The sequence below is a fragment of the Anabas testudineus genome, chromosome 24 (assembly GCF_900324465.2).
Source record: "Anabas testudineus chromosome 24, fAnaTes1.2, whole genome shotgun sequence".
In the NCBI taxonomy this organism is placed as follows: Eukaryota; Metazoa; Chordata; class Actinopteri; order Anabantiformes; family Anabantidae; genus Anabas; species Anabas testudineus.
In genome coordinates, this window is record NC_046632.1 from 681,405 (window position 1) to 709,223 (window position 27,819).

The window sequence follows — 27,819 nt, forward strand, 5'->3', positions numbered from 1 at the left end:
TCACCCCTTTTAGGTAACTCACCTAAATCATCACTGGATCCAGTTGGTTTCAGAGCGCAGAGCAACTTTTTCTTAAAAGAGCAGGGAGAGTCACCCTATGTCCGGCTTCAATTTCACTTCAGTAACGCTCACACCACTAGCCAGAAGCAAACCAAAGTCTGCTCCAGGATGCACTTTTCAGTCTTAATTTTTCTTCTTCTTTCTTCTTAATTTTCTTTCTTCGTGAAATTCATGCAAATGTTTACCTTTTCATTTGGTGTAAATGGGTATGAATTTGGTGGAGCAGGATGCAATCTGTGTTGAGCACTGAGCAATAATGAGTAAAGCAGCCTGGTGCAACTTTGAGCCGAGGACGAGTGCCCTTCTGCTCTTTCTCACAGCTCCAGTCTTTTCAAATGCTTAGATAAACATACATAGCACAAGTCATCAAATGGATTGATATATTGTCATAATTACTTTCAGCACCTAGAAATGATAAAATTCAACTAGACTTCACCACAACAATATGCAATCAATATGATTTATTAATGAGGTTTTGACTCAAGCTCAGGTTCTGATGACCATTTGAATGAGGCTACAGCAGATGCTGGCAGAGTGCTCTACAATGACTGCAATCAGTATATTTTTGTACTGAAAATCAAAATATTAAAAATACATAGTATAGCAGAAGAAATTAAAGTGAAGAAGTGCGCGATCATTGGGAACAGGGTCATTAAGTGAAGTACTGACTGTCGAGCCATTAAATAGATTAGTGAACTCCATCTATAAAAAATTCTTGAGTCATGGTATTATTTTTTTGCAACTTCTGTTTGCATACTGAATAATCCTTTCAATATGGACATTTCATATGGCTGCATAAATGTGTGTGGTCCAGCGGTGCTCTATTTCTGTGGGAATGGGGAAGTGAAATGCACTCCCTCCACCTCAATCAGTACAGTAAATTCTATGTGTGTGCAAATGGCAGGACATGCATGTCCTGCAGCAAAGGCCATACTTTGTAAGCTGTATATGAGTCTCCTCCTTTCCTCATCATCCTATGCAGCTTCTTTCCCCACCCCCACCACTCTTGCCTTGCATCATCTTGTAGTTGAGTTTGTTGCGATGAGCCAAGCAACTGCTTGAAACTAGATTATGACAGTCACACAGGATGTGAAAGAGCTCAGAATATCCTACCTTGCCACAGATACTATCCAGTGATACCTGCTTAGCAATACACATTAGCCAGTGTAGCTGTGACTGTCAATTCCTAGATTGCAGAGACCAGTGAGGTACTCACAGTCTGCAATTCTGTAGGAAAAACTTAACTGCAGCAGTCAGTTTAGTTGACGCTAGCACCACCCTCAAATAACCCTCAGGCAGTGAACGGCTGATGAATGGACTATGACTCATTCTCGGCTGTTGCCCTAACAAGTGAAGTCTGGGCTCAGGATTTTACGAGTTCAGCAAGCTGCAGAAGCAGAGAAGGTTCACATGAGACGAGTGAGGACCAGGAGCACTGCTGAGCCATGGTAGTAAACTGTGCTCATGCTGAAGCTTGTGTGCAGATACTGAGATACCTTAGGTACTGCCCCAAAACACACTTGAATTAGATTCTCAACTTTTTAAAATGTTAATTTTATGCATCTGGTACTGATACTTGGACTAAGTCTTTAGTCCAAGTATAGTGACTATAGTATAGTTACTTTGTTAGTTTTTTGACATGTTTTACATGTCAAAAAACCCATGATTCCAGTTAAGGCAAGTCTCAAATTCCAATAAGCAATATTTTAGGTCGCTTTTCATACTTTTCAGACTGAATCATACATTTACATACAGTACAGTTCTTTAGTTAAAAAAAACCTTTGCTTTTAGTCAGTGAAACTGCTCAGTTCAACAATTAAAATGCTGTTACTTGTAGGTCACATATCTTGACCAGAGCTTCTAAGGTTTGATTGAAGATTGAACTAGATAAACACCAGGGGTTTGTCTGCAGAGTTATTGAGCTGATGGTCTGTTGATTGTAAGTCAATGGCTGGCTTTACATTAGGTCATAGTGAGCAGAAAGCCGGGCCAACTGGAACACTGGTGGGACATCAGCATGGACAGAGCACACAAAGAGCAGCTGCTTAGGATTAAATATCTATTACGTGGAAAACTACTTATTCATCAATGCTTGGAAAATAAGTCGCCTGCCATCATATTATTGCTTAATGCATTGCTCTCGTGTCAACTTCACACAACTTCAACAGATCAACACAAGTACAGGTTCTGCATCACTGAAATATATATTTTTTTCCTTGTTATTTTACTGCACATTATATTTTAGCTTTTTCCATTAGGAGTTCTGCTGTGGAACCAGACAAGAAAAAAAAAAAAAACATGTCTCACCTCATGACTTGATCTTTATTATTGTTTCACTATGAAAAATTCCTTGAATCACTGTACTTGTACTACAAATTGTTGGATTGTGTAACTATTTTTAGTCATTGAGATCATACCAACAAAACAAAAAAAAAGACAAAGAAAGAAAGTTGTAATAAACCCAAATTATTTAGATTCTTTTAGTCTAATCAGTAATTGCACTATAATTATAAAGTTGTTGTTGATTTTTGGTGGAAGTATTAATATGTTCTCAAGCTTGCAATAACACGAATGCATCCAAAGTGTTTTCACTTTCACACATCGATGACTCACTCTGTAACAATACCTGGCAGTTAACAATTACTGTAGTGTATTATCGAAAACCCCAACTGTAGCATTATTGCCAGGTTGGTCATGACTGCGTTTACATGCACTCAAGTAACTAGGTTACTAAGAGAAACTACGTTTCCTGAGTAGTTGGGGAATCAGTTTACTTGCACTGAAGACATCTGGTTATTGGTTATTGGTTATCCCCACAGTGGCCTGCATCCAGTAGGGGTACTTCTCTGATGCTTACCATGCCTGCCTCTGTACTTTGTAAATCGCTTTGGATAAAAAACATTCCAAAATGACTAAATGTAAATGTAAATGTATTGGACATTCACCTATACGTACAGGAGATGACAGAAATCTGGTTTCTTCTCAACATCAAGCTGATTTTTCATTTATAAACTACTGTACGCCTTGCTCCATATGTCAATTTGCTGAAAACACCATATATATCATTTTTATTTCTTTGATTGCTGATTGCACACCCACTGATGCAGGTTAGAATAATGCAGTAATGATGGGGAAATAGGGCCCAGGTCCCAGTGTAATTCTTTGCGACTAATAATGGGCAAAAGATGGAGGCCCAGCCTCTTTATGTTAATGTTGTCAGGATACTACACAGTTAGAACAGTTTGTTCCTGATGAAATCAGGAGCAAACAAAGGGGGGAGTTAGTTTGTTCTTACCCACCTCAGCAGATTAACTGCAGTTAATGCTTAGCAGTGCATTTCCAGGGTCTGTGAGAGACACGTCCAGCAGTAATGAAAGAAATTAATCAGATGCTCTCCAAGGCAAACCTCTTGCTTTTAATACCGGCTGCCAAAATTCCCCTCCTAGTAAATCTGATTCATTATACATAGTCATCATGACTGCTGTCTCAGAAATGCACTCATGTTCTATAATGCAGACATATATCACTTTTTACTTTCATGCCTGTATGATGCAGAGATTTTTAATAGAAGTTTAAAAAGCAAAAATAATCAAAGATCTGATATAAATCCAGTATTATACTTTAACATGAGTCTTGTTATGTTTCTTTTTTCATCTGGCCAGTCTGGGTCATAAATCCACTGCAGCATTAGTTACTTAAACATAGTCTCTTACAATAAGGGACTTAGTACATTGTCTGATCCATAAACAAACAAATGGCAATTTCTCTGAAGCTATGTCTCCTAGAATTTCAGGGAGTAATTTGTGGTGTGCAGGGAGGTTGACCTTGGTCAGGAAACAGTGGCAGGATAAAGAAGGTCCATTTAGCCCTATTTGGAGCTTAAGAATGGCCTTCTCCCAGGCTGTCCACTGGGGTGGCAGCTGCACGACCACAGACCAGCTAAAACGCTTAGGACGCTTAGGACGGTGATGTGCATCAATCACGCCTTCCAAGAACTGTGTGCCACTAGAAAAGCCAATGTCCTCCCGCAGACCATCGTCTAACATATCATTTCAGCCAACGCTGTCTCTCATCCACAAATAGAAGCAGCTTGCATCTGCGTTTTTTTCTCCAGACGTTCGACAGGGCTAATCTCAGAGTAAGACTGGCCTCCTCTGTCAGTTAGTGTAGTGTTTGCTTTGCACTTGGTGAGAGTGGAAAGGAGGGGGCTGTTTGAGAAACAGTACAATATTTTACTCTAACGCTTTTCAAACTCTCCTGATCATAATTACAGTTTTAACATGATGACACGAACCCAGCCCAGTTATCTATAGGTTTGTAGCAATGAGAAACATTTGATCCATTGTCAATATGAAACACTGATTAGTGCAGTTACTATAATGCACATTTGAAAATAATAGTTAATAATAGTTAATATAATAATAGTTTGGAAACAGAGGAGAATCTGATCATTTTGGAAAGATGGATTTAGAGAAAAACTTTTACTGACTAAAATGTCACAGATATATTTCAAACACAGAAAAAAATACCAGCCTTTTACCAGTAACTGATGGGAAACTGGTCCCAAAGTTGAACAACTTACGTTTAAAATTACCCATTTGCATATGAGTAAGATTCATTTCCCTTTGATTGACTAGTGAATAAAACCGAGCGTACAAATTTCCCTCAGTCACTTTACATGCATGGAAGGGAATTTCACAAGGACTTCACAGCAGGTGATAACTAAAGAGGTTCTGCCACATCAAGATGTTCTTCTACATAAATGATTTTCTGTATATATATTCATGAGAACACGAAGAGATGGAGATCAACAGTCACTCTGGTATCATGTTCATCACAGGCTAATCTGTACTCCAAGATCCAGATATGTAAAAGTCTTTTTAAAAAAGACTCCAATGTAAATATGCACAATTTAAAAGGTTAATGTTGAGTTGTCCTTTTAAGTCACCCAAAAAAATCTTTGCGTGACAACAAATAAATAACTTCTGAAGAGGATCGCTGTGTGAAACAGTTCACACTTAGTGATGTCATCTGATTATTGGATGAATGTGTATTCACATTACAATGGTAAAAGAAGGGTCATGTAATTAGTAATGTCATTTAGCTGTGATGGAAAAATCAATCGCACATCTCTCAGAAAAATAAATCTGATCCAAATATACCATCTGTTTCTGCCCTGCGATGTGGCCTGGATGTTGTACTGTGTTGTGCTGTAAACTAAGGCATCTATTAGAGTGGCTCATCCTCCTTGAACTTGTTACAATTCAATGTTTTAATCAAGAAGAAATCAATAGTCCCAGAGATAATATTGATCCCTCGAACACTGTAAGTGAGTTATCTGACCTGTGCCCTGCATCTTTACAGTCACATACAAAGAAGGGAGTGAATGCTGCGTAGGCCCGGCTGTAAAAGTCTGAACAACAACAGAACAATTTTATACTCCCAGTTTTGTGTAGTTTGTTATTGATTAGGGACACCAGAGCCATTTCTATTACTTATTTAAAGTTTTCTAGTAAATGCTGAGGCGTTGAAGGTGAAGTTCAAATTTGCAGCCTTTGTACAGACACTCACTTTAAAAATGTCTTATACAGCCCAATTACTGCATCATTTACAATAAGATATCATATTCCCATCATGTGACAATAGGAATGTTGTATTAGTGAGACCTGTTAAGTTATTCTTCATGGATCAGTGTGTGTCTTAAACTTCACATAGATGTCCTTAGTGATTGTACTGAGGTAAGTTAAATGTTTGCATGCAGGGGAACTGACAACTGACAGTGGTTCTAATGTCAAAGGAGTCATGGTGTTAGAAATTGGACTGTGCATAGAGACGGACACTGAGGGTTTGCTGCAGAAATCATGGCACTGAGCAAATTAGCTTCACTGAGTCAGTCACCATGGAAACGCATTTTAGATATGAAAGTCCAGCGGGTCCCTCAACCCAGGGCTGTGGGGATCTAAATAAACATGAAAAAACCAAACCAACTTTCTCCTATCATCATGTCACAGCGCTCAGCCAATGTGAACAGTCAGACTGCAACACTGTGCACTATATTTAGAAACATATTTGTAAACCAATAAATCTTCATTTTCATGGCAGCAGTCAAGTGATCAGAACCAAACAATGCCTCAGACATCCAACGCAGTGTTCACTGATGATACAGTTCTTCCTCCCTGTGAATATTTCCACTGAGACTTGTGATGTCTGGGTGTGCGAAGGGGTCCAATCAATAAGCACAACTTTCTCTTCTCAGGTTGAGTCATCAAGACTGCTGCCCAAAAGCCACTAAACCGCACTCTGTCACAAATGCGCACACTTGAAACCATAACCTTTCATTTGGTGCCCTCGCACTTGATTTGAGGCAGTCAGGTTTTGTGTTGACGTACTTAGAAGCCCTGACTGACCTACAGTGTGATACATTTTCATATCTACTGATGCGTTACAGTAGATAATGACGCATATTGCAAATTTTATATTTGGGAGGAGTGTCAAGTCAACAATGATTTACATGAAAAGCACTTTTTTTAAAGGACACAGTGCTGTATTTGTGACTTTTGATGTGATGTTACTGTGCAGCATCAGTGGTTCTGAGTCCTGTCTCTAGGTACCAGTAGTACCTTTAGTGGTACTTGCATTTAAAACAGTAAGATTAGCTGACTACTCATTGCTTTGTGTGAGACTTGTATGATTCAGATGGGTGTTCTTCACGATTGAAATTAACATTTTATTGGGTGATTTAGATAACTATTGATCACTCTGGTATATTAGACTTTAGGCCCTCCAAATAGCAAAATTCACTTTTTTACACTAGATGAACCACCATACAGCTCGGAGTAGAGTTTAATTCAATTTTATTTGTAGAGCGCTTTTTACAATTGACAATAGAGTCACTGCTCCTCCACATCCAGAGGAGCTGGCTGAGGTGGCTTGGGCATCTGTTTCAGATGCCCCCTGGACTCCTCAGAGGGCAGTATTCTGCACATGTCCTACCAGGAGGAGACCTGGGGAAGAGCCAGGACACGTTAGAGGGACTATGTCTCTCGGCTGGCCTGGGAACTCCTCAGTGTTCCCACGGAAGAGCTCGAGGAGATGTCTAGAGAGAGGAAAGTCTGGGCATCCCTGCTTTGACTGCTGCCCCTGCGACCCGGCCCCAGATAAGTGGAAGAAGATAGGATAGATGGATTGATGGATGAACCCCCATACAACATCTTTAGCCCTTGTCACGTAGAAGTGCTGTCATACTGGTGAAAGATTGCCCCCTCTTGAAGACGCTTTTGCCTATTTACACTGCACTTTAAAATGATGCTCTAGAGTGCATTTTAGCTTAGACTTTAGCAGTGTGACATTTAATGTGACATGTAACACACACATCACATATACATCACGTTCAAATCATTGCTAGTGAATGATCCATCATGAGGAGAAATGCAAATCACACCACTACTGTGTGCAGCTGTGAAGCAGGAAGGAATTACTGGATGAAGATGAGTTGAAGTAAGACTGAGGTTTAGCTAATCTTAATAATACATGACTGGTTGGTTTATGTCACCAAATAACTAATCCTCTTCTTCTGCTACCTTCATCCAGCTACTTGCACATCGTAGCAGTGCTTTGAATCTTCCAGTTCTTCAGCACAGCATAAACATGTTCAAACAAAACCCAATGTAACAGTAATCAATGACATTCAACACAATTTAGGACAAATCATGTTCAAATCATGTCATGAACACTGTTTCTCCTCCAGTACAACAACCGCAGTGGCTGGTCCCACAATGAAATCTCACTAAAATTTCATCTCCCTTCCCCCTGGAACCCAACTCCCATCCGATGGTGGAGAGAACTTGCCTCATATCAGACACTACTCAACTTCTCAAGGCGGTGCAGGGGGGTCCATGCAAGCCCATGGTCCCAAATCAGCAGTTTTAGCTAAACAGAGAGTTTGACAGCCTGTGTGTCTTTGCAAAGACTGAAGCAGTGTTGTATTATTAAAAAGTCCATCAGCTCACATAGTTTTGCTCCATGTAAGATAATTACTGTGAAAGTAATTCACGGGAACATTGACCAGTGCAGAACAGGACTTTCTTCCTGTGTTAACTTTTATGTTCCCGCCTCACAGGACATCCATTAGTTTAGCACTTTAATTCATCGAAGCACTTTTTCCTGATTTATCCAAGACTGGCACCAAATTCACAACATGTTCTCTGCAAGTCATTTTTGTGAGAGTACAGATGTTTGGAACATTTCTCAGTTATCACTAAGAGTTTTGGCATATTCATGCTATAAATCATTTCTGGTTTCCGGAGAACAGTTTCATTTTTGGTTAATGTTTTTAGTTTCGCAACAAATCTATTTTGACAAAAGCACAATTGGATGTCAACTGCTATTACCCAATGACTTTAAGTACTCTGTGTACTTCTACAGTCAAAAATGGGAAATGGGCTGCACTCATATAGCACTTTTCTAGCTCACTTTTACACTTATTCTCATTTACCCATTTATATGATTTAAATGCACTCACTATATGAGTGCATTTAAATCACTGTTATCAACTGTAACCACATGCTGAGGATAATCATAAAAAGAAATTAAAGAAATTACAGAACATTTTCATGTTCATGTCCCATTTCTAAATTTCTTTAAATCTAACCCTCACATGGCGATCAGATGGCTGTGGTGTCAAATTCACACAGCAGAGAAGCTTAAAGTCGGAGCTCCTGCTAGTAAAAAACAAGTTGTTACAGTACATATATTTTCATCCAACAGTGTTTTTTTGCACCCTTTTCATCCATGGACTGCCACATGTTGAAGAGTTTATAGTCAAATATACCATGCGTAATTATTGGACAGTTCAGAAGAAACCACTTACATGACCTTAAGGTCTTTCGTGTGGTCTTTCGGCTATGGAATGGAAGACTGGACAGGCTGGAGTCGGGTGCTATGTTGTCTCTTTTTGCTCATCAAGGGTGTACAGTATTAAAATCAGTGGATGTTTCCTCCCAGCCTGCCTTTGTGATCCTTTGTCAGCTGTAAGTGTCAAGCATTTCTCTGGTTTTGCAAATTTATGCTTGTTGCTACAACAGAAGCACTTGTATGTATTCTTAAAACTTGAGATGCCACGCACAAAAGCAATGTGTGAAAAACTGCTTTGCTTTGGCTTATGATCACACACACACACACACACACACACACACACACACACATGATCACACGCACACACATGCTCTTCTTGGCTTTGCACGCACACCCACACACATGCATACAGACGTTGCTTTTGAAGGTTTTGACGTGGGCGATGTCTGTGTCAGCTCTTTCCTGTGGAGAGACTTTTTTTTCCACTTGCCTTTTTTCCAAGAGTGCTCTGAGCATGAGACTTTTGTCAAAATGACAGTTATATTTTTGTCAACTTGCATGCATGCACTGAATTTACGGTTTTGCAGTAGATAGAAGACTAAACCTTAACTCTTCACTACTTCACAAGACATAATTAATAATTTAGCAAAAATCAAATCTTGGTCATAATCATGCTCCACACACTAATTGTTTTAGCAGCCCCATAGCCTTTAAATCACTGGCCTAATTAGCACAGAGACTGCTCCTTCTCCGGCTGCAGCTGAAAACACCATACATATCTTTATCCAGTATCTTAATAGATACTTTCCTTCTTAGGAGTAATGGTTTTAGGTTTTTAGTTTCTAGTGTCGGTTGGTTTTCTCTTCTTGCAGAGTGGTGTGTTTGCAAACACCCAGCTTGTTTCCTTGTTGATTCAGCCAATTGCACAGGATGAGGTTTAGACAAATAGATTATGGTGTGTGCAGGTGTACCTCGTCATTGTTGTATGAATGTCAAGTCTAAGGCTAATGCACTAAGCATCTGCTCTTCTTTTTCACTTGGTGTAAACCTCTCCTTTGTGCTGAATCTTGTGCATGTTGTAATGTGGCATTTACATTTATGGCTGAAGCCGTGTCGAATGAAACTAAAATGGATCTGAGTCATTCAGTCACACCTAAGTGTTGGCCAGACGGTTTAAAAGTGGAACTCAACTTTACAAATATCGAAGATATAGATACTTTTCAAAGATGACTTCATCGTCTGAAGACCATGACAGAGCTGGGGCAGAGCAACTCTGCTTCAGACATTTGAAACTGTGAGCCCGGTCTATAGATAACCCCACTGTTTCTATCACATGTGCAGCGTGTTACCATATAAGACAGCAATATGACTCACCCCACTCACTGACCTACTATGTGGGAAGTCATGATTCATGCAAGCTGCATTTAAGCAGGCAGGGCCCAAAAATACTCTGGCATGCCATCACACAAACACATACACAACAGTCATACACACACAGACACACTCACACAAGCCTCACTTGCTCAGTCATACTCACCACCCACAGACACTGACAGGCTCACATGAAGTCAGTAACATACAGTGAAAGACACGAGAAAGTTGTCAGAGCAAAGGGTGGAATAACAAGATGACTGGATGTGTGCTGATGCTGTTCTGAGGTAATCCTGATGTAAACTAGCAGCCGATGTTTCAATGACTTGATTATTTTCTGTTTTTGTTATGTATAGAAGGAAAAAAAACAGTTTTTAAATTTAGTCCTATGCATCAGACAGGCCCAGTGAAAAGTGTCAGTGATCCTATTTACTGCCTGAGTGGATGAGAAATGATTTAGCCATGTAGCCCACCAGTGCTTTGGGTGGTATTGTTTGTTGTTTGTGATTAGTTACAAAGAAAAGAAAAGATTTCATCGTAAAGGTTGTTAGAGCTGCAAGACACCACAATGAAACTAGTCTTTGACCACATGCTGTCCTCACCTGTCCTCCACTGCTGTCCTCCACCTGACAAAGCGTGCTAACAGTCTGTTTTGAGTTGTCTTCTTGATGGTGCCAGGGATCACAGATAGTTATCTACCTACACTTTTGTCAGGATATTACACTGGTAGTTATTGGCTTCCATGCAGCTCATGCTCCACACACTAATTGTTTTTCTTAATAGATAAATCTTGGTGTTGATGTGAGTATTGATTTGTGTGTTTGAGGTCAGTGTCTGAATCTTTTCATTGGAGATGAAGCAGCTCTACTCTTAATCAGTCTCATTGCATATAGATGCTGGTTTGTGCACCATTCATTGTAGTTTGTGCAATCTGGGCTACACAAATGGGACTACCATGGAATGGTCCACAGCTCGGTGAAGACAAGATGTGCCACCTACAATGACTACTACTCCATTCACCTGAGCATGCTCATGTTTTATGGAGGTGGCTCTCAAGATCAAACATTTATAGATCCAGCTACATGTTAACATCTTATATGTGCCAAGCTTTCCTACAATTGAAATTTAGCATCTATCATGCATGTATCTTCTTGACTCAGTCCTCTAATCAAAACAAAAGCAGTATTGATTTTTATCGGAGTGAAAAGCACTTGATTCATATATAGAGGCACTTACACAAAATGAGTTGCCTCAGACAACACTGTGTCCCCTGTGCCAGGTTTTATCTTAAACCTTCCAGAACATCCTCTGCTGTAAAAACATGTTAACATGTTAGGATGTATACTTCACAGTAGGACCTACATTTAGGTTAACTGCACATTATAAAGTATTTGTGTTGGCATAATTGAACATTGAGCCTGGCAAGCATCAGCTGCATATCTCAGAAGTGGCTGTCTTGCATAAATGATTTCAGGATCAATATTAGCAGCACAGTGATTTTCTGAAAGGCTATGACCTATCACTGCTTATCAGCAGTGTAGAGAATGAGGAGCATTCTGAATGTGGTGCATGGGAAACCCCACAATATTGTAACATCAGCTTTAATCTGATGTTACAATGTTAGGCAGAGATGTTTTCTTCAGTTAAGACATTCTGTTGCAGGTTTTCACCAATAAACAGTCCCTATAAAAATTATTTATAGTATCTTTAATCCTTTTATTGACATTATAAATCAGTCATGGTCAATAAAAGTTGGTGACTTTGACAAAAAAATTCAGAAAAATACCTCATTAATGTCAAAGTGAAAACAGGTTTTTACAAAGTAAAAAAAGTAAAAGCAGTACACTGCTGCAGAAAACTCATGTTAAATCACAACTTGAGTTCAGCAATAGGCATGTAAAAAACTCCATGGTCCAGTGGAAGAGGGTTCTTTAGTCTGATGAGACCAAAATGGTGTTTTTGTCAATCAGACAAGATACTATGTTTTGCACACGCCAAACATAGCACATCACTTCAAACGCACCATCCCCACTGTGAAACACGGTGGTGGCAGCATCATGCTGTGGGGATGCTTCTTGGCATCTGGCCCAGGAAGGCTTGTTAAGATAGAGTGTAAGATAAATGTGGCAAAATATCGGACAATCCTGGAGGACAACCTTATTCATTCACAATGGCTTGGGAGAAGATTTGTTTTCCAGCAAGACAATGACCCAAAGCATACAGCAAAAGCTAGACAGACTGGCCGAGTCAAAGCCCAGACCTCAATCCAATAGAGAATTTGTGAATGGACTTAAATAGGGCACATCCAATCTCCACACAACCTGACAGAGTTTGAGTAGTTTTGCAAAGGAGAAAAAAAAATTCCAGCATCCAGATGTGCAACCCTATTTGATACCTATCCACACAGACTCCATGCTGTGATTGCAGCCAAAGGTGCATCTACTACTGACCTGAAGGGGGTGAATATTAATGCAAGCACTGATTTCACCTTACCTATTTTTATTTAATTGACATAGCTTTGTAGAAACCTGTTTTCAGTTTTCACTGAAATTTTTGTCACAGTCTTCAACTTTTATTGACCATGATTGATTTATAATGTCAATAAAAGGGTGAAACATCCAAAGGGGTGAATACTTTTTATATGCACTGTAAGCTTTCATTCACCATCCTTCTTCAAGGTGAGGAAGAAATTAGTTGACAGCAACTTGCAGGTATCCTCAGCCTTGGAGTTGTATATTTTTTAGTCCAGTTACTGACCCTACTAACCTACCCAGTGTTTCCCCTGCTTGTTGTTATTGTTTTAACTCACCTACCTCCTAAGTTACAGTGTACTGCAGAGACACTCAGACATCCTTCCTCTTGCTAAGAATGTTTTTTTTAAACAATCATTTGTGATTTAATAGTATTGACTCAATGTGCGGAGCAAGATGGAGTAGTTTCTGAATGACAATGTTTGTGTGTCTGTGAAACCAACAGTTGCAGATGAAAACCACATTAAGTCATTGGAACTTGTAATTTTTCAAGTGTAAAACAGCCTTGTTTTTAGTCTTGATGACAGTGCACATTTAATGGCAATAAATGAGTTTTGCAACACTGCCAGAAGCCACAAAGGCAGAGAGTTGTGTCAGCCCATGGGCAGGCACTTGTTTCGACTGAAATTACAACATAACAGAAATCACCTTCATTTGTCAAAGCTTAGACTAGAATTGAAGTTACACACTTTCTACATGCCAAACAATTATTATTTCTTGATAAATGAATTCATTAGAATTCATGTTTTAACATTAAGGCCATAGTGTGCAGTAAATAGTTAGAAAACAAAAATGAGTATGTGTAAAAAGCCAGGGAGACATTTGAAGCAATGTACACTCATTACCATTTTCTATTAGAGGCCAGAGTAATCAGTCCCTGTTCCTGATATCCCCATCCAATGTTGATAATGAACCATTAACAGGTTTCTGATTATCTCTGTCATTTGTTCTATAGAGAAGCACCATCCTGGGAATGATAAGTACCACCTTTTGACTAATATTAAAGGAGACCACCTATGTCAATGTATCATTGAATGTACTGTGTATGGGTTTAAGTTTCAAAATTATAATACTTTATATTAATATGAACTTGGTTGGGTTTTTTTTTTCAACATTGTAACTGAATGTATTGAATTATAAACAGCAACTGATCAGTACTTTATATTTTTTACATTTTAAATCCTTGCTGGAAAAGGAAGCACATTGTATGAGTATTTTACCACTGCTTTGTTGAAAGTGTATTGGAGCTCTACCCCTACTAGAGAGTAAAGTTCTTAAGCAGTATCTTAAAGATCTGAGATAAAATACCCAATGTCAGAAACCTAAGCTGTAATTTTGATTTATTCTTCAATTATGTCTGACTAACACATTATCTAAAGTAACTCTGGAACTGAAAGTATACAACTGTGATTTGTTCTCTAATCTCTATTTAGTCAGCTACCAATATGTTATGTTGTAAGTACAAAAACAAATTGCCTCATTTAAAATTAAAGAGGTTCTTTTTTTTAAAATCATGTCATTTGTGAATGTCATGGCAACCTGCATAATACTGACACAGAAAATAATGTTAGGGTATGGGGAAGCAGCTAGTTTTATTTAAGGAAATGAAACCTCTCCAAAAAGATTCATCTGAACATTACTCTATTACAGTATTTTGCTTACAAACACAACATAAAGTGAATCTTTGTGGATGCACTTGCCTACCCATCATCGTCAGCATGCATGTTGACATTTGCAGTTTTACACAGGCCTCCACCCCCATCCCAGTTGTGCACAGTGGCAAAATGTTTGTGTAAGCCTTCCTCTGACTCTACTGGCTCACTGGATAGTGTTATTACACTGTAGCAGTTGTTCATAGCCTTGTTTGTTACTGGATTCATTTTTATAATTATCAGAAATGAAAGTCAAGATCAAAGACCATATATGTGTCCATTGCTGTCTTGTCTGATAGTTCTGAAAACATCTTCAAGACATTCACAGACTGTTCTCTTATTTGATCAGTGAATTATTAGATATACTGGTGCTCAAATGCAGTTAACCTTTAATTGTTGAATGAATTTGTTTTTGTTTTGTCTATGCTAAACTGCTAGGTCCCACATTCAAATATGTTGTATTTGTATCAGCACAAAGAAAACAGGATGCATGCCTCCATACTGTAGCTGTGGGTGTTGGCTTTGCTTCAAGGGGAAATGGCTAAGTGAGATACCTTAAAGGAACTAGCTTTGCTTTTTTACCACTTTTATGCTGTCACAGATCATTTGTGCATAAAGAAACCCTATAGAGGGCATCTCAGAGGAATGTGCTGAAGTGTTTTTATGAGAGCGAGTCTGCTACTAGAGGCTTAGTGCAACCCCCACCAAAAAAAAATCTATCCACTCTGTCTTTTTCACATTGAGTATTTGATTTCGTCATAGACTAGCCCTCCTCTTTCTTTCATGCATTATGACACAGTGTCACACATCCCCGACTCCCGGAAACAAGACCATGTCATATGATACTTGTGTTAAATATTCTACTTCTTGTCCCGTTCAACTCACTGATTGGGTAAATGTGAGTTCTTGGAAATGCTAGTGTTTACTCTGTTTTCTCCACTGTTACTCTAGTCTTAATTTTGCTCTTCTAAGGAACCCACACGTGAAATTAAAGACCTATTGTAAGCGAAAATGTTTTATAATCAGTGACACCTGTGACCTGCTGATAACCAAGGCAAAGCGGAAAACATGACTTACAATCTGTGGAAGGGCTGGTATAGGAAGTAATGTGACAGTAAGACATTTCAGCTATTACAAGACTCTTTATTAGTTGCAGCCCTGCTTCGTTTGGAAAGACTCATTCTTTAACAGGCATTATTTTGTGCAGGCGACACACATAATGATAGCTCAAACTGTTTTACTTTACTGTTTGTGTGCAGATTCTAACCAATTTAAATCTTGTGAACTAATGTTACATGTGTATTTTGGAGCTAGGCAAGCATTTTTCTCATTCTTTAGTTTTTTAGGTCTATGTAGCTTTTTATGGAATTAATATTGATTTTCCCACCTCTTCCTCTCTTTCTCTCTCTGTAAGAAAGCAAAAAAATGTGATCATTTTTGGTGTTCATCAGTATAGCATCAGTGTGGCCAAGGACAGCAGTTAGACAACAATAGACACAGGTTATATACTCACCCCTGCATTTACAGAAATGTTGTGAGAGTGACAGGAGAACATAATGCGCATAAAGCATTGTTCATTATGTAGTGAAGTTCCTTCTTCTGCATAGTATGAGAGAGTGTGCTGCCACAGCCTTCAGCCACATTAGTCTTCATCAGACTTCCTCAGATCAGCAGGCTCACTCCAGGAGCAACCCTGATTGCTGATGGAGGATACTTACCCCTTACTATCACGAAGCACTTTTGATCTTCACAGGAGTGCTAGTAGTACACCAGGGAGGTTGGTGGCATATGTGATAGTGTGGCAGAAATAGCTACTGTCAACAAATATCTCCAAAGTTTAAAAAAAAGAAGGAATAAATAAATCTTTCAGCACAAATCAGCACCCATCAAAATTCTGCCACAACCTGCTATTTTGTGGTTTGTGTGTGTGTGTGTGTGTGTGTGTGTGTGTGTGTGTGTGTGTGTGTGTGTGTGTGTGTGTGTGTTTCCTTCCACTGCAAAAAAACATCTGAAGTCCAAGCAAAGCAAATGCACAATGGATGGTAGAAATTGCATGTCTGCATTGCTCTGAAAGTCACAACCGCGTCTGGAAACTGGAAACATTATTCTTGGATTCTTGATGATTATCATAGGAAGCTAGCTGAGAAATGGTGTGGTGGAAATAAGCAAGCCTCACAACAGTCGGACAAGCCAGCACCACCAGGAGTCTGGTCCAAAACCTGGCTTCTCTGAGTAACTTGGTTACTTGAGTGCATGTAAACTCACTGAATGAGGCGTGGAAATGTTTTAGAATACACTGAGCTTAATGTAGACATCAGAGAGAGGTACTCAAGCTGGTGAGTCACACTGGAGATGCCCTTCATATACTGTGAAGAGACTCCGAAAATGTTACAATCCTTTACGACATTCTGTAACGCATCAGAGGGTGTCCACTGCAGGTCTGTGACGCATGAACAACAGAACAAAACAAGCAACAGAATTGCTGAAGAGATCAATAACCAGATCTTTTAGCCTTCAGAATCATTGATTTCTAAATTCATGGGTTCTTGTAAAGATTTCCAGGTAGACCAGTGTTGTAGATGGTCTATACTGTACATACATACACATATGCTTAGCTTAATAAGTTAACATGTAGTTAGTATCGCGTTAGAATAAATGCTTTTGTTATAATATTAAATTCATTCAGGGAGACATTTAGAGTTTAGAGCTGAGTGCTGCTAACACAGACTTCAGGGAACTTATGGTTCATGGTTATTTGCCAAACGGAAAACGTGTTAATGTGCATGATAGCTGTCAAATGATGCAGTGTTGATAATAGTGCAGACCAGATCTCAGCAACACTTTTTACACTTACTGGCTTTGACACATTCTCACGCTGACTATACCAGTGTAACCAAATCTGTAACCAAATCTCCATTTTCACACTTGAACTGGTAATCTACACACTATTCCACATACGCCACCCTTCCTGAGTCTTTAATAGCCATCACAGTTCATCCACACTTATGGATATAGAGTAGCTGGCAGTATCTGGCCTCTTCAATTGGTAGTTTTGAGTTTTCTGTTGAGCAGATATGCTCTGCTGCGACTGCACAGTTGCTTCTGACATACTCACCACCACAGTGGTGGTGCTTTGTTGAACCATGCTGAACTTTCCCCTGTAGAGAACCTGGGTCTGTGCTGTAGCAGGCGGTTCACATGCTTCACTGTTGTAAATGTAAGACATTTTGTTTGTGTTTGAATTACAGTATGCCTGTAATAATATTATTATACAGTATGCACATGGTGGGACAGCCTCAGTGCTCACTCAATCACGTACATTTAATTTAAATGAAGTAAAATTTTTAATTGTGTGTATGGGTATTTGTGCATGTTAACACTGCAGCGACGTGCGTAACACTTTTCTGGCTTTAAATGTTAAAGGGGAGTGAGCATGTGAAGCAGAGAGCAGCAGTCAGGCTTGTATGTGTTAAATCCTGAGGCTCACTGCAGCAGATCACCATGGCTGATGTCAGCCCTGCGGTATGTGTTCATAGGCTCAGCTGTAAGCTAACCCCCCTATGTTGTGCTTCTATTTCCAGGGCGTGAGCGGAATGTCCGTGGATGAGAAGCCTGAAGCCCCCATGTATGTGTATGAGTCGACTGTTCATTGTACCAATATCCTCCTCTGCCTCAATGACCAGCGGAAGCAGGATATCCTGTGCGATGTGACTGTCCTGGTGGAGGGCAAGGAGTTCCGTGCTCACCGGGCTGTGCTGGCCGCCTGTAGCGAGTATTTCCTCCAGGCGCTGGTGGGCCAAGTGGAGAATGGCTTGGTTGTTAGCCTTCCTGAAGAGGTACGTTCAACAAGCATGCAGTTTACTTGCGTTTTCTCAAATGCATTTTTGAAACAATGCAACACTAAAAGTCTGCTCTCTGCACCTTTCTCCAGCTGCCATAGCCACACAGAGTCATTGTGTTTACATGCACTTACACGTACTGTTTCCAGTATGTTAATGATTATACTCACATTTGTTTAAACAACACATTTCAATGATCAAACCCTATGATGGAGAGTCAGAGAGACTTGCTAAGGACAGGTATAACAAGTGGATGGAGGAAATCAGCAGAAGAAGGTGGTTATGATCATTGACACATTACACCCATACACTCAGACACCAATAGCAGAGCTGCCATGCAGCTAACCTGACATGACGGTGGCAGCTTAGGGTTCAGTGCCTTGCCAAAAAAAACTTTGACAAATAACAAGAGGAGTCGCGAATCACACAACTAATACCACAATTGTTAGACGACGCTCTACCTCCTGACCTACAGTTGCCCAGTTCATTAAATGAAACGATGTACAGTATAATATGAACATCACCCTGCTAACACCAGAGTGCTACCTGTGTGAAATGATACTGGTGCATATTTAGAACAGCTTTTTTAAGTTTAGTGTAAATTGGCAAAGGCATCTTAAAGAAGAGGCAAATTTCTCACAAATACAGCAGTGTTTCTGTATCTATCAGTGTAAGAGGCAGAGAGGCCTTTTCAAAGCACAAAATGAATTAAAAAAAAAATGCAATGGGAATGTCTTTAAAAGGCCACTCTGAGCTACTTTCAGTTTTAATCAGACTTTGATTTAAACATTTGCTACATGAATTTTGAGCAGTCTGAACAGCCACCTCTGACTCCTATTGTAGTAGATGTGGTGCTACTGTGTCCATCTTGTCCACTGGTATTTTTAATGCTTATCTTGACGAAGAAGACTTTCAATTGTTTACGGAACCTTGTGGTCCTGTTTAGCAAACAAAAAAAGTAAACGAGGAAGAGTAAACATGGAGTTGAACTGATATGTTGAGATACACCAATATTGAGACATATTTGACTTCAGGGCTGTTTAAATAAACAGAGCGGGACACAAACACAGCACACCTCCAACAATCCCTACACTTGTATTTAAAACGAGAAACTGATTTGAAATAAAGAAATAAATAAAACAAATCTGAAATGATAATTTGCTTTGAATTCATATTAGTTTCTGTGTGTAGGCCTGAAGGGACACTACCACCACACCATTTTCAAAACTCACACCTTAACGCCATTTGTTTTCTTTTCACTTCTCAGTGTCTCTACACTGTTGACTCTAACTATTTGTAAAGTTTGCTTTGTTTCCTTCTGTCTTTATGCTAACTTTGTCTGTCAGATGATCTCAGTTAAAGTGTGTTTTCATCTCATCAGTTGTTCCCAAGAGTATAAAGCCTCAAAGAAATGTGTGCAGAAAGCAAAGTATTAAACCTAGAGGGCTGTGATTGCCAATTAGCACCTGTCAGCTGTTCCTCTGCCGCAGCAGGTAGCACTTTGTGGCGAGATTAACGCCACCTCAGGCTTGACACTTATCAGGTTCAGCAACACTCCTTACTCTTACCTCAGCGCTCACAGCCTGTAAATTTTAACTGATCTCCTTCAGAACACATCTCATCTGTTGTATTGATGTCACACACACATACGTCTACATACATGTGATGCTGCTAAAACTGGGCCACATTCTGGAGCAGGCTCTACAGTGGTGGCTAATCACTGAGGCCAGAAAGAATAACAAACACTGTCAACCAACTTTTCTACCACCTTTGTCAGGTTGTCATCTTATGTAAAGCACAAATGTGTGTGCATCACAGGATTTTTCTTCCTTAACTCAAAGTCCTGAAAGGGAAGGGCTCTTAGATGCTCAAAGCAGCCTCCCTTTCATTCACCCGCTGCACATGAATAATGTATTAGCTGCTGGGTGTTTCAGGTGTAAGACAGAGTGTGGAAAGAAGCATCCTTTAATGACTGTCTCTTTCAGGGCCAGAAAGAGAGTAACTACTGTTGAGGTTTTCCAAGCTTTTTTTTACTTTGTCCATCTTTCTTCTGTATCTGAAAGCATTTCAACATATTTTGATGTCTCATCTACATGGCAAAACAACATCTAATGAATTTATCTTGGCCTTTATTTTGATGCAGTGGCTACATACTAAATCATAGTTTACAACACCCTGCCAATCTTATAATATACTGTGTAGAAATGAAGAATGGTTACGATCATATATTCATCATACAATCATCTGCACCAACTGATGATTTAGACAATAAAATGTAAGAAAAGATCACCAAACATGCAGAAATCAGTTTGTAACTATACAAAACCAAAAACAGCATTCAAATAACCTGCTTCTGCTGGAGGTTTAAAGATAAAGATAAACTTTATTGTCATTGCAACATCGTACAACAAGATTTTTCTCCCTTTCACTAAAGGCAGTTTTTCCTCTCCACTGCCTAATGCTTGCTCAAATATATATAATTTTATAATTTTTAATATAATTATACTCTGTAAGGTCTTAAATCTTACACTGTAAAGTTCCTTGAGATAACTTCTGGCGCTATGCAAATAACCCTAACCTTGTATTGAAATTTTTGGTCATGAATATTTAGTTAGATAACTGTCTCCAAAACATTTATAAATAATTTTATTTATATGTAGCATCCAATAACAGGAACAGGCCTGTCTCTATGTATGTGTTTGTGTGTGGATATACAATATATAAAAAAACATTGTTTCTTGTGCAGTAACTTGTGCAGTGTGTAAGCAAAGGTAGAAAAAATGACAGATAATAAATAAATAAAAATAACTGATAAATATTACAGCATCAGAGACAACAAAAGTAAAGTAGTAGTGTTTTTTGGTGGAGATGGGTCTGTTTAGTCCCTGGTCTGTGTAGCATCAGAACAGATGTCTTTAGTTCTTCTAGCTTAGCAACACTTCACTGGTCCTTTTGTGTCTGGCTATGGTCATGGAGAATATGCAAGAATATGAGAGACCCCAGCTTTTACTGCAGGAAAAGAAGAGGATGCTGTTGCAGATAACATATGAAGCAATGACCCCCTTCCCCACCACCTTCACTGTGTCTCTCTAATGGCCTTGCTGGCCTTGGAGCAGTCATGGCAGGTGTGGATGAGCAACATCATCTATATCTAATATAATTGTGTGCTTGCAAAGGGGCAGCCAGTTTTACCATAAGGGCTTTGTTGACCATCACATCATGGGAACAAAACAATTCCACTCAATAATCCTGTTTTCCCAGCGACTCAGTAGGAGGTGGGAGCAGATCAGCACAATGACCATGTTGAATGATGGAGGCTTACACACATACACATTTGCACAGCTATCTTCATTTATTACACTTATTAACATAACGCATCACCTAGCCCCCTACTCTAACCCTAACATCTACACGCCTTACCTTTACCCTAATGTAAACCTAAATCTACACTTAACCCTAATGTCATCACTTTCTCAGAATGTTGTCACTCCACTGGTACTAAAACATAAAACCACTCCTCAAAATGTATATCCATAAAAGTACAAATAAACAAAGTGTATCTCTATGCTGTATCACGTCCGTTGAATGTTTCATAATAATCACTGGCCACAAATATGTGCCCATGAGAGAAATTTCAACGAGAGCCATCTAATGGATGTATATATATATCCAGACAACTGTAGAGACAGTGAACTGCCCCAGAAGGTGGAAAAAGAGAGGGCAGCACTGTGATTCAGTGAAGTGCTGGTTCACAGACCTCAAACCACCTCCTGTTTGTCCTTTCTTTCATTGGTCATGTGCCGAGAAACACTGCACATTTTATGTGTCCACAAGAAAACACACACACACACACACTAACTATTTTAAAAAGACTATGTCTGACTAAAAGAAGTATTTGCGGCCCCTGAAGGTTTCAGTGCTCTTTACATGCAGTGGATCCAGAAAGTATTCACAGTGCTTAACTTTTACTGAACTGAAAGAGCTCCAGCGTTTCTCTACGGAGAGAGGAGAACTATCTCTCATCCAATCTTAGCACTCCACCAATCAGGCTTGTATGGTAAAGTGGCCAGACAGAAACCACTTCTCAGTAAAGGTTTGCCAAAACAAGATTCTTTGGTCTAATGAAACAATTGTTGGCCTGGATGTCAATTGTCACGTCTGGAATAACCCGGTACCTGGAAACTCAGCACCTGGCCAATACCATGCCTACAGTGAAGCATAGTGGTGGCAGCATCATGCTGGGGGGATGTTTTTTAGTGCAGGAACTGGGAGACAAGTCAGGATCGAGGGAAAGATGAATGTACAGAGACATCCTTAATGAAAACTTGTTCCAGAGAGCTCTGGCCCACAGACTGGGTTGACAGTTCATCTTTCAACAGGACAACAAACCTAGCAGCCAGAGACCTGGCTTGAACTCGAAAGAACATCTCTGGAGAGATCTCAAAATGGCTGTGCACTGACGCTTCCCATCCAACCTGATGGAGCTTGAGAGGTACTGCAAAGAAGAATGGGATAAACTGCCCAAACATAGGTGTGCCAAGCTTGTGGCATCATACTCAAACAGATTTGAGGCTGTAATTGGTGCTAAAGGTGCTTTCATGTCTTTATTAAGAACAACCATAAAAACCTCATAGTCATAGTGGAAAGCCTACCAGCCCTGATGCATCCTCCACCATACTTTAAGACTGGGATGATGTTTTCATGATGCTATGCAGTGCCCTTTTTACACCAAATTTATTGCTGTGTGTTGTTTCCAAATAGTTCAGTACAGTTTCATTAGAACACCACGTTATGTTAATGTTTTGGCTGATCAGTGTAATCAGTCACTTTAAAACTGCCGAGGCTATAGCTGTATGTACCATAAAGTAAGTAGGATGCTGCAGAATGTCTTGTCTGATGATACTGCCCCAGATGTGCAAAACAATCACACAGTCAGCTCCACTTGTACACACACAGAATCAATTTTGTCTAATCATCTGTCTGCATACCCAGATGTTGTCAGTCAGCTGCACTCTAATTAGTAGTGAAAATTAGTCATCAAATGGTGCTGGTTAAGCAAAAACATTATCTTATATTATTTTTATTCTGTTTTCATTCTCTTCTTTATTTAACCTACTACTGGACACAATCATTTTTACCCAGTGTCCATACCTGTATATTCAATAAGAATCATTTCTTTACCTACTGTAAAGCCTCACATAGTTCATAACAGCATCATGAAAGTTAACCTAACTAATACCCAGACTAAAACAAAAACTTAGTTTCCCTGACTGATCTTAACTAAAACTAAAATAAAGCAAATTACTGAAATGTGCTAAGTTTTCAGGCATTGATGATGACTAAAACTAAAGTGAGTGTCAGTGTTTCCTGAAGCCTATGTTTAGCTAAAAATAATTAACTAAATCTTTGACTTATGCATAAGATATCCTCTATCACAACAACAGCTGTACAAACCGAGAAAGAGAGAATGTTTCCTTTTCAATTCAAAAACAATCAAGGCAATCAAGGTTACATCCTCTACAGAACATGAATATGCTCTAAAAATATTATCCCAGGCTGATAACTGGACTGTGATATTTCCAAATACTTACAGCCCAAACCATAAGTATTTGAACAGTTACACAAATCTGTTATGTTTAAAGCAAGAACAGTGTGTGAGCCCTGGTAATGCTCAGTGAATGATGTAAAAAGGAAATGAAGGAAAGTTGGAATTCTTTGTCTCTGTCTGTGCAGGAGGTAGGTGTACTTATTAGATAACTGATTTGGAAATACTGCTTAGCCACTGATCACAAGGGATTGATCTTATTGGAGCCAGAAGCAGAGAGTGGTTTTCATTACCTCAACCTGAAAGAAGTTAAAACAAAATGGACCCGAGTGGAAGCAGTGGACTCCATAGCTGTCACATTCGCCTTGTACTAACCATCAGGACATTTACATGCACTCAAGTAACCAGGTTACAGTTGGCTTTCTCAGGTAAGCTGATTTCTTAACTGGTATGTAAACGGGAAACCTGGGATTAAAGAAACCTTATTTTCCTTACGTATATTTTCTCCCAGCAAACTCTTACTCCATTACTGCCATGTATACGTTTAAAGAGGTTTCTAGTCGGTTTTAACAAGACCACAGGTGCATGACAAAAGCTCCCAATACTGGCCACTCTACTACTTTTAGCAGGGAAAAGTGGCTGGATAAAAAGGTGAGATTATTACAGGGCAATGCAGTTTTTTGTCTATACAGTTCAAATCTGTGAACCTTCCAAAATAAGCCCAAGGTAGAGAAGAAACCAGTTTACTCATCTGATGCATGTATAGTCGGATTTCCAGTAGCCCGGTTTCTTTAGTGCATGGAAACACATTCCCTGATTACCTGAGAAATGTGGTTTCTATGAGTAACGGTTACTTAAGTGCTTGCAAATGCAGTCCAAGGTTGTAGTCTTTCTGTACCTTTACCACCTTTAACTAGTTCTTTAAATATGGTGACAAGTTTACTTCACCTTCAAACAAGTACTTATATTTGCCTGAAACATAATCAGACTGTGGCATGACTACAGACTGCACTGCTTGTCAGGCAACAAACATAACACTTACACTCAGACTCAGACATACAGCAAGAGGTATGTTTCAGAGACGAAAAAATGGATTGATTTAGGAAGGCTGATGAGATCCATCCACCACATCCAGTCTAACAGTTGATCAGGGCTCAAACTGTACAGTGCCAGCTAATCTGAGGGAGCTTCGCAGAGATCACTATCACACACATACAGCCTATTAGACAGATGGTGGGAGTCAGGGACAGAGGCCAGCCTTCTTTAAAGATGGGGGTTGGGTAGTAGAACATGAAAAGGAAGCTGTGGAGAGACAAGTGATATCACACAGTGGGGTTGCTGGCAGTAAGATCCAACTCCCTTGGTCCAGCAGGGGGTTTCTGTCTCTCTTCCTCTGCCAAAACAGGGACACGTCTCATCCCATATGATGACAGAAAGGAAAAGAGTCTTTGTCTGAGTGTGAGAGGCTGGATGGAGGAGCATCTTTAGCTGTCAGCCTGCCAGGAAATAGCCTGCAGTGTGATACCCGTGCTGTATATGCTCTTTGTATTTAACCTCCAAACCTGGCACAGTTAGTAAATGTTCCCCTTAATGAAAGTAATATGCAGACTTTAATCTGTCTAGGCTGAAAAACATGAACCAAAACCTCTGGTCTCCAGACTGGATTGTGGATTGTGATGTCACAATAATATATAATACAATAATAATACTTTGAAAATCAATTGATTTAATCATTTCTTTGGTTGCACACCATCATAGCCCATCAGCCCAAACACAATCATGTTGTGGCTTAAACGGTGTACATGTGGGGTCATGTCCTTCCCAGTGTCTAGTGCTGTACTGTAAGCTGTACTAGCAGAGGATTAGGATCTACACTATCTGATTTAATCCACTGTCGGGGGGAGGTTTACTTACTCACAGCACCAGGAATGCCTGAGCTTCTGCTGTCACTGACAATGGCACTTACATTTCCAATTCTCCCCGTGAATTTACAGCACTGTGCACGTCTTAGGACATCATTAGATTTGTTGTTTTGATTATGCTATGATGACCATATATGTATTAATGTCCTACTCATTTTATTAAAATACAGACAGAAAATACAGGAAACGTGCACAGTATTAAAAAACAACAAACAAGCTTGTGCAGGCAGAGTGTGACAGTTATTGAGTGGAAGACCTGTCAGAATCTTCTTTGCGAGACCAGATGTCCAGCAATGACATTCTTTATGCCAGGTTCATCACTCCATAGTCCAAAAATGCTTGATCGGGAATTGTCTTTGTGGAAGAATAGCAGCCAAGAAATCACTTTTTGTGTTTCTAGTTGTTATCTGGGAAATAAATATATATGACCATCACAGCATTGCTAAAAACAAATCTAGAGGTGAGGTCTGTCACACCTCCATAATGCCCAAGTTAGAGGGGTCACCACATTACAGCTGTTATATTGGTTTTTTGTTTGTTTTTTGTTTTGTTTTGTTTCTTTATCTTTCAAGTTTGAGTATTTTTCAAATAATACTGTAACATACTGTAATATGGTATTCATTCCCTCCAGTAAGCCATTGATTTCAGGGCATTTTCAAAAGACAGTATAATTATGAGACATATATACATGTATGGAGAATTAAGTTATCAGGTTATGTCTGGATTCATATTACAGCTAGCTAAACAGTTGTTTGGCTGAAGCCAGTAGTTTTCTGCCTGTTTTGCAGCAGGTTTTTGCAGACCTTTGTCCCTACACATTTCCTGTCATCTCCTCCAGCATAACAGCTTAACCCACAGTGGCAACATGACAGCATACAATACAGTGCCTGCATTATTTCCATTAGTGTTGTGACTCAATCCCCTTATTGTTTGTCTGTGAACACAGAGGTTATTGTCAGGTTACTCAGCACATCTGATGTTGAAGCATCAGCTGCTCCCTCCAGTGGAGGCGTAGTGTTTTCTCTTGCATGGGGAGGCACTCTATTGTCATTCCATGTCCTAATTAGCATGCACAACATGTAGGAATTCACTGGAGCATATTTGCATAAATTAGCCCTCTCTTTGAGAGTAAAAGGCCGATGTAAGTGAGTGGGTGTCTGGGTGATTCAGGGAGGAAGAGGACAGCATGTATTATTAGAGTGTTTATGCAAAGATATTTGGGATTCTCCCTAAAAATGTCATGTGAATTGTCTACATCTGTGATTGGCCAATGCCTATAATGTCCTGGCCTATAACAGCACTTATGTCCACTCCAGATGCAAAATAGGACTATTAGCATAAAATCACCCCTATCTGTCATGCTGATGATTTTTTTTCTTTGTGTCAACAGCTGAAATGTTTTAAATGTCAGCTAATGACCAGGAAAATAGGAAAAATTCTTTGTATCTTCTTTAACACTTAGTTTCCTTTGCTGTGACCGTCTCTCTTCCGCCATTATTTTTCTCTGTAATCCATCGTCCTGAAGGATTAACCCCCTTCCACCATCCATCCTGTGTCACTCCCTTTAAAATTTCCTTCATTAGACTGCTATGCTGGGGTTGTAACTGTGAAATAATCGCATATGGTGCAGGGCACACATAAAGATGGGCTCCCACAGGCCGCAGCTGCTGATACTAGCTGAAAATAGATTTGTGGTATGCTCAGCACTTTTTCTGCAGCAGCTTTTCAGTTTATCAGCAGCCCTTGATGCAGCCGGCCTGCCTCATTTATACCACTGCCTCATCATTGTGACTGACATGGTTTGATCTAGCACACTTACTGTAAATGTGTATCTGTGTGTGCATGTAAACCAAAATCAACTACAAATGTATATAAAAGTAACCCACATTAAATTTATTTATTTATTAGTGGTTATCACTGTTGCCTCACAGCAAGAAGAGCCTGGGTTCAAATCCTTTGTGTAGAGTTTCCATTGTTTCCCTTTGACTGTGTGGGTTCTCTCCAGGTACTCCAGCTTCCTCCTGCCACCCTCATAAATCGCAAGAA

General features: G+C 39.6%; 1 protein-coding gene across 2 annotated transcripts in view; it reads left to right on the forward strand.

The window, feature by feature from the left end:
- The window catches only part of bach2b (BTB and CNC homology 1, basic leucine zipper transcription factor 2b), a 78,077-nt gene that overhangs the window by 30,084 nt on the left and 20,174 nt on the right, over nt 1–27,819 (forward strand). For both annotated transcript variants that reach the window (XM_026341334.1, XM_026341333.1), the window contains exon 2: nt 18,049–18,303. In XM_026341334.1, the coding sequence (XP_026197119.1) occupies nt 18,061–18,303 (243 nt within the window). In that variant the 5' untranslated portion in view covers nt 18,049–18,060. The remainder of the gene's footprint in view (nt 1–18,048; nt 18,304–27,819) is intronic.